This window comes from Homarus americanus, unplaced genomic scaffold (assembly GCF_018991925.1).
Source record: "Homarus americanus isolate GMGI-L3 unplaced genomic scaffold, GMGI_Hamer_2.0 scaffold23598, whole genome shotgun sequence".
Lineage (NCBI taxonomy): Eukaryota > Metazoa > Arthropoda > Malacostraca > Decapoda > Nephropidae > Homarus > Homarus americanus.
The window spans coordinates 2,633,234-2,641,312 of NW_024731054.1; the positions used below are offsets into that span (position 1 = coordinate 2,633,234).

Consider the following 8,079-nt stretch of genomic DNA (forward strand, 5'->3'; position numbering starts at 1 on the left):
TCATAAGTCTATGCTGTGACGGTATAAGCTCGCTCTCTCTCTCTCTCTCTCTCTTCCAAAACACTCACCCTCACCCGGTTCCCCTCCCGTGTTTACAAATATTACAGGGTGTTTTTCACTTGTGTCAGGATCCCATTTCCCTATGAAAGATGTTTACGTGGCGTGAGTTTACTCCACAATGGTAAACAAATGACAGAGATAAAGGATTGAGGTTTATAAGGGGTGTGTGGGTGGGTGTGTGTGTGTGGGGGGTGTGTGTGGGGGGTGGAGGGGGTGGGGGTGGGGGTGGGGGTGGGGTGTGGGGGTGTGTGGGGGTGGGGGGTGGGGGGTGGGGGGGGCGTGTGTGGGGCGTGTGGGGGGCGTGTAAGGGGGTGTGTGGAGGGCGTGTGGGGGCGGGGGCGTGGGGGCGTGTGTGGGGTGTGTGGGGGTGTGTGGGGTGTGTGTGTGTGGGGGTGGGGGTGTGGGGGGTGGGGTGTGGGGGTGTGTGTGTAGGGTGTGTGGGGTTGTGTGTGTAGGGTGTGTGTGGGGGGTCTGTGTGTGTGGGGGCTGTGTGTGTGGGGGTTGTGTGTGTGGGGTTTGTGTGTGTGTGGGGGTTGTGTGTGTGTGGGGCTGTGTGTGTGGGGCTGTGTGGGGGCTGTGTGCGGGGGCTGTGTGTGTGGGGGCAGTGTGGGGGCTGTGTGGGGGTGTGTGGGGGCTGTGTGTGTGGGGTGTGTGGGGGTGTGTGGGGCTGTGTGGGGTGGGGCTGTGGGGGGCGTGGGGCGGGGGGCGGGGGGTGGGGGCGTGTGGGGGGCGTGTGTGGGGGCGTGTGTGGGGGCGTGGGGCGTGGGGCAGGGCGTGTGAGGGGCAAGAGGGGCGGTGAGGGGCGTGTGGGGGGCGTGGGGGCGTGGTGGGGCGTGTGTGGGGCGTGGGGCGTGTGGGGGCGGTGTGAGGGGCGTGTGGAGGGGCGTGTGAGGGGGCGTGGGGGGCGTGGGGGCGTGGGGGCGGTGGGGCGTGGGGGCGGGGCGGGGGCGGGGGCGGGGGCGTGGGGGGCGGGGGGCATGGGGGCGTGGGGGGGCGTGGAGGGGGTGTGTGGGGGTGGTTTTTTGACGTTGGCTATTATTAGTTTTTTTTTAATTTATGTTAAGTTAAATCGAACAAATTTGCTGTAAAAAAAGGTGAAGAAAAAACTGACCTGTGATTGGTAGATGAGTTCCATATTATCGTCCTGATCTTGACTATGATTGGCTGTTAGAGACGCCACGTATTACCCCACCCATCCCTTTCACATATCACGGGACAGGTGTGTTTAAACCTGTCATATCAACCACACGCGATATGACAGAGTTCTTTCGCGTGACAGGTCGTATGACAGTGAATATTCAGCGGTAACTCTTCCCCAATGGTGATCATTTTGCAACTAATACCGCAGCTTTCTCCATGGCTCTACACGAATGGCTGCGGCAGGGGGTACAGGGGTTTCTATCCGACTGAAAGTATCGTGAATAAACAAGCTCGTGATTCAGGCGTTTATTGTTTTTTACTTCACCCGATTGAGTATAATATTATTTCGTTAGTAAAGTTAATGATTCAGGCGTTTATAGTTTTCTCTCGTCATCCAACTGAAAGTATAATTTAGTGAAGAATTTTTTTTATATTTTTTCATTGTGATTTTTATTTATTTGTGAGGAAATAAAATATAGCGGTTTCATTCAATAGTTCCCGACACTATGCTTACCTAAACACACCCTAAAGCTGTTCCCTTACACACAACACACTCTACACCCACCACACACCACATCTAACACACTCACCACACCATAAACACCATACACCCACCACACACTACACCCACGCTCTCAAACTACCAGGAAACAGATAACAATATTTCCACTCGAATGAACAGGAAATTTATATGAGAGAAAGTGTCGCTGTGAGGTGTAGGGGTGACGAGTGTGTGATGGTCCTACCTGAACATTAGACACCCCAGATTATCTCACCTGTTGATTAACCTAACCTAACCTACCTGAACATTAGACACCCTAGATTATATCACTTAACCTAAGCTAACCTAAACAGGAAAATGAAAGCCAATATTCACATTAACCCGAGAATAGTGTTACCGGCTCAGATGGAAACAAGACATTAACACGACAATAATAACAGCTCCCAGGTGTTTAATGACCCAGGTGTTCAATAACCCAGGTGTTTATATGACCCAGGTATTTATATGACCCAAGTGTTTATATGACCCAGGTGTTTAATGACCCAGGTGTTTAATGACCCAGGTGTTTATATGACCCAGGTGTTTATATGACCCAGGTGTTTATATGACCCAGGTGTTTAATGACCCAGGTGTTTATATGACCCAGGTGTTTAATGACCCAGGTGTTTATATGACCCAGGTGTTTATATGACCCAGGTGTTTAATGACCCAGGTGTTTATATGACCAGGTGTTTATACATGACCCAGTGTTTATATGACCCAGGTGTTTATGCATATGACCCAGGTGTTTATAATATGACCCAGGTGTTTAATGACCCAGGTGTTTAATGACCCAGGTAAGCTTAATGATCCAGGTGTTTAATAACCCAGGTGTTTATATGACCCAGGTGTTTATATGACCCAGGTGGTGTTTATATGACCCAGGTGTTTATATTATGACCCAGGTGCTTATAGTGACCCAGGTGTTTATATGACCCAGGTGTTTATATGACCCAGATGTTTATATGACCCAGGAAGCTTAATGACCCAGGTGTGTTTATATGACCCAGGTGTTTATATGACCCAGGTGTTTAGCGACCCAGATGTTTATATATGACCCAGGTGTTTATATGACCCAGGTGTTTATATGACCCAGGTAAGCTGAAGGCGACCCAGGTGCTTACAGGCGACCCAGGTGTTTATATGACCCAGGTGTTTATATGACCCAGGTGTTTAATGACCCAGGTGTTTATAATACATATGACCCAGGTGTTTATAATTCCAGGTGTTTATATGACCCAGGTGTTTATATGACCCAGGTGTTTATATGACCCAGGTGTTTAATGACCCAGGTGTTTAATGACCCAGGTGTTTAATGACCCAGGTGTTTATATGACCCAGGTGTTTAATGACCGAGGTGTTTAATGACCCAGGTGTTTCAGGCTTGGTGCAATAAGTTTCAAAGTTAACTACTTAATTAATTGCCTCATGCCTGGCTGTTTAAATGACCCTGTCCCTGACACACGTGAAGAAAAAAATTAAAAAATTAAAAACCAAATTTCACCTGAACTGAAGCCTCTAGTTTGTTGCTGGAGGTTCACAGTTGGTCAATAGAAAGACAACTTTATAACCTATCTTCCCGACAGGTCAAAATATATCCCGAGGTGGGTGAGGTGAGTGGGCAGGTAGGTGGGTGGGTGGGTCGGTGGGTGGGTGGGTGAGTAGGTTGCCAAATAATGAATCCCTACCTTGCCACTTAACTCAGCAAGGATTAAAATTCACTCTAGCAAAATTTGATTGTATCATAAGTGCTGCGTCAATATTGGTTTGGTGGAGTACCCTTATCAGGCTCGTCATTGGTTGGAGCCCCCCGTGACTCCCTCCCTGACCCCCTCCCACGACCCTCTGACCCTCCCTGACCCCATCCCACGACTTTCTGACCCCCCTGACCTTGTATGAGCCCCTCCTCCTCTTCTTTATCCCCTCCCAGCCTCCCTTACCTTCCCTCCCTGCCTTCTTGACGGCTTAGAGGAGGGGTTGGAGGGAGGGTTTGAAGGAGGGGTTGAGGGGAGGGGTTGAGAGGGAGGGGCTGAAGGAGGGGTTGGAGGGAGGGGTTGGAAGGGGCTGGAGGAGAGGAGGAAGGAGGGAATGTTAGAAAGAAAAAGAGGAGGGGGGCACAGACGCTCACCAATGCACAACGGAATGCAGTAATGTTCCCCACTCTCCCCACACCACCCCCCCCACCCCTCCCCTCACACCACCCCCCCTCCCCCACACACCCCACTCTTCCCCATTACCACCCCCCACCTCTCCCCGCATTACCACCCCTCACTCTCTCCCTCATTACCGCCCCTCACTCTCTCCCTCATTACCGCACCTCACTCTCTCAGTGGAGGGAGGTGGGGTGCAGCGTACCATGGTGTAAACGCAGGTGTATTACGGCTTCACCTGAGAGTGCCAGTCCAGAGCTTGGTTAAGTTACGGTAAGTTAGATTAGGTTAGGTTAGGTTAGATTAGCTTAGCTTAGGGTAAGTTAAGTTATGTCCACACCTTAACACCTGGTCCTCCACCACACAACGCCCCTGTAATGACCCTGACCACTATAACTCCCCAGATTCCTCCCACCACGACGGCCCTGATACGTGTACTGAACATGGAATCCAAGTCACGGTGTTTGTGAGCTGGTTGAGTGGGTCCCAAAGGCCGGTATACTAAGCCTTCAGTACATAAGAGGCAGTGTGGCCGGTACTGCACTCGGTCGCCTTCACTTCCCCAACTGTATAGTCAGTTACAAGATGGGGGAGCGGGGGCTGTCCCGTAGCAGACCACAACACCTACAGTAACCTATAGTAACATACACAGTAACAGTAACATACACAGTAACACACTTACACCGTGAGTCACGCTCCTCGGTAGAGTTAGTGTTCCTGCTGCCTGTGCCACGGGGGGAGGAGAGCGGCGGTAGGATCTGTGTGTTGTCTGCAGTGATCGGCACCAGCTCCGTCACCGCCTCTGTCAGCAGCAGACGGGAGGCGGTGGTGTAGCCTGGGGGCGCTGGGATCTGTGCGTTGTTGACATCCAGTGACTCTGTGGCCGAGGGAGTGAACACCTTGTGCTTGGGGGAGTTTTTGGAGGACCACCTACTGAGGTAATACTGTGCGTCGCGTCCTCTGCCCTCAGTAGCAGCTGGAGTCAGAGCTACCAGCGTCATCACCACCAGCCACGCCGTCAGGTACATCTTCGAGTGGAGTCTGTATGTCTGGCGTTACTAAATCAGTCTTAAGGAGGTGAGAACTATATCCACTAGAAGTTAACCATACATTATCTCAGCAGGTATACAGGTGCAGCGTCAGGTACCAGCAGGTGATGGGGTCAATCTTCCACTCTCACACGGTACTGGTGTCTCTTGGACGAACGAACACTCACTGTACTCCACAAGGTGTCTCAACGTGATGACTTACAAGGTGAGGAAATGGTCACACAATAATCTGGTATTCTCAGTCACTAGAGAACTCAAGCAGCGATTGTTTTACCCACTAGAGTAAAGATCACCTGACAGTCAGCCTCATTAACAAGACACCACCTACATTACACCTTTCGTTCTCTCAGGTAATCATTTTTGACGTATCTTCTCTTCCTGTTTTCTCTACGTCTCTTTTTCTCTCTCTCACTCTTCTGGTTTTTTCTCGTCTTCTCCCAACTCTTCCTTTACTCCCCCGGGGCTGATAAAGTATACTCTCACCTCTCTCTCTCCCTCTCCTCCTCCTCCTCCTCCTTCTTCCTCTCTCTTCCCTTACTTCTTGTTGTCACCACCAGGCCACAACCTTCAGAGTACTGAAGAAGTGTCCCTCGTGGAGCTTTACCCCAAGACCTTCCGACGAGGGTTAAGGCGTGAGAGGAACACGTCACTGTTCCTTGGTCCTGATGACGATGAAGGTGTGAGGCGATCTTCTAACCTTATGTCATCGTCCTGTGTAATGTCCTGACGATGACTGCTGACGAAGAGACAACAACGACATGTACAATAGCCTTCCTTTATACCTTCATAGTGCCTCGTCCTGTAACACAACTCCTGACCATGACGATGATGGTTGACGTGTGAGAGATAGAGAGTGACTGTGGTGTAACCTCCTCTTACACCTTATATATAACCTCCACTGTCACACACCAGGTGAGACAGAGAGAGAGTTGTGATCACTATAGTCACTAAGTGTGTGTGTGTGTGTGTGTGTCATTGCTCAATACCTTATCTCTCTCTCTCTCTCTCTCTCTCTCTCTCAGCTTTCATTACTCAACTAACTGCATTTAGATTTGGTTAGATTTACGTTAAGTTAGGTTAGTTTTAGGTTATGCAAATTTTACATTAATTTAGAATAGATAATCTTGGTGCATCAGATACGGAAAATATATAGTTGGGGGAGGGGGGAAGGGGGGGCAGACGTCATTTTGGTTAACGACCATTTAAAGGTTCTTCCTGCCCTCATGCGCGTGTGTTCTGCCGCTGGTCATAGGGAGGATGACTATTGAGAGGAAAATGAAAGTGATTCGCGGGAAATGCTGTGAGTGGCGCTGCGGCAAGGGAAAGTATCACGTTAATTAATTACTCGTGAAGGAAGGTACCTGTGTCATTAATTACTTGTAAAGGAAGGTACCTGAGTTATTAATTACTTGCAAGGGAAGGTACTCTTATCTAAACTTCTTCTATCCACAGTTACGAAAGCTAAAGTAAAAAAAAATCTAACTAAGGAATTTTTAGGAATCTGGTAGCGGTGGACTCACTCTCTCTCTCTCTCTCTCTCTCTCTCTCTCTCTCTCTCCAGCCCAACATCAAGTATTCATTTATATCGAGATTTGGCCCGAAAATATGAAACTGAAGCCGATACCAAGTTTTTTCTGTATCAGGGTTCCAACAAAAACACGAGGAAACATAATGTGAAAAATATAAGAACTTTGGCTGAAAAAACAAATGACAATCGTTGGCTCTGAAAACAAACGATAAACATTAACACATTCACAGTTCTCTCTCTATCCACCCACACCAACCCACACACCCACACCAACCCACACACCCACCCACACACCTCCCCACTTTCCCTGCACTTTCATTTCCCTCTCCCTACGAAAGTTGACCAAGGGTGAAACTTTTATCTCCAGTCAGGAGTTTTAATCATTCTCTTCTTTTTCTCTACCATGATGAAAAACACCCACAGAGAGTTGGAGGAATTCTTACTATTCCCATTTCGTGTATAAGTGAAGGAATCTTTTTAACAAGACTTGAAAAGAAAAAAAATAGTTGAGTCTGGCCTAAAATCAAACAATAAATACGTTTTCCTTAATGGTGGATTTCTTTTATTGGAGAGAGAGAGAGAGAGAGAGAGAGAGAGAGAGAGAGAGAGAGAGAGAGAGAGAGAGAGAGAGATGCCCAAGAGATCAAACTCCTCTATTATGTGTGTGTGTGTGTGTGTGTGTGTGTGTGTGTGTGAGCTGAAGGACGGGCGTGCGGGCGTGATATGGGTGCGTTTTTTATGTACATGTATAAAGGGCTGGCGAGAATAATACGTATGCGGTTGGCTGGATAAAGTACGCCTATGTATGTATGTATGTATGTATGTATGTATGTATGTATGTATGTATGTATGTATGTATAAGTTACACACAGATACATACATACACGCATTGTAAGTATAAACACACATCTTTGTCGCTTGTCCTGTTCTTGCCCGCAGCCTTATGTATATACTAGGGAAAACAGCCCTTTACTGCGTCACGGTGAAAGAGTTCCCCTTAACGAGGCTTTCACCATCGTCACCCTAGTATCACACACACTGTCACGGTGTGTGTGTGTGTGTGTGTGTGTGTGTGTGTGTGTGTGTGTGTGTGTGTGTGTGTGTGTGTCATAGCTGGATGATAGTCATACTAGATTCCGAGTAGGAGTAGTTTGTTTGTGTGTACAACAACAACAACAAATAATAATAATAATAATAATAATAATAATAATTAATAATATTAATAATAACAACAACAACAACAATAATAATAATAATTAATAATAATAACAACAATAACAACAACAACAACAAACCCAGGCTAGAATCACAACAATAACAGTCAGGTGGTGAAGACTTTACAACTTCACTTAAGACAAACTCCTGCAGGTGAAACAACTCACACACCTAAGTGGAGATGACACGACTTCACCCCCAACAAGTTAGTTACCTGAAGAAGGGGAAGCATGAAGGAGGGGCACATGAAGGAGGGGTACATGAAGGAGGGGCACATGAAGGAGGGGCACATGAAGGAGGGATACATGAAGGAGGGGTACATGAAGGAGGGGCACATGAGGGAGGGATACATGAAGGAGGGGGCATGAAGGAGGGGCACATGAAGACGGGGCACAT

The 8,079-nt window shown here is 48.1% G+C and overlaps 1 protein-coding gene across 3 annotated transcripts in view; it reads right to left on the reverse strand.

The window, feature by feature from the left end:
• LOC121867510 overlaps positions 1 to 8,079 on the reverse strand; it is a 56,792-nt gene that overhangs the window by 13,205 nt on the left and 35,508 nt on the right. For 2 of the 3 annotated variants that reach the window (XM_042367480.1, XM_042367479.1), the window contains exon 1: positions 4,574 to 5,788. The exons of the other annotated variant lie outside the window; for it this stretch is intronic. In XM_042367480.1, the coding sequence (XP_042223414.1) occupies positions 4,574 to 4,919 (346 nt within the window). In that variant the 5' untranslated portion in view covers positions 4,920 to 5,788. Of the gene's footprint in view, positions 1 to 4,573; positions 5,789 to 8,079 lie in introns of those variants that run through there. 3 annotated transcript variants of the gene reach the window in all.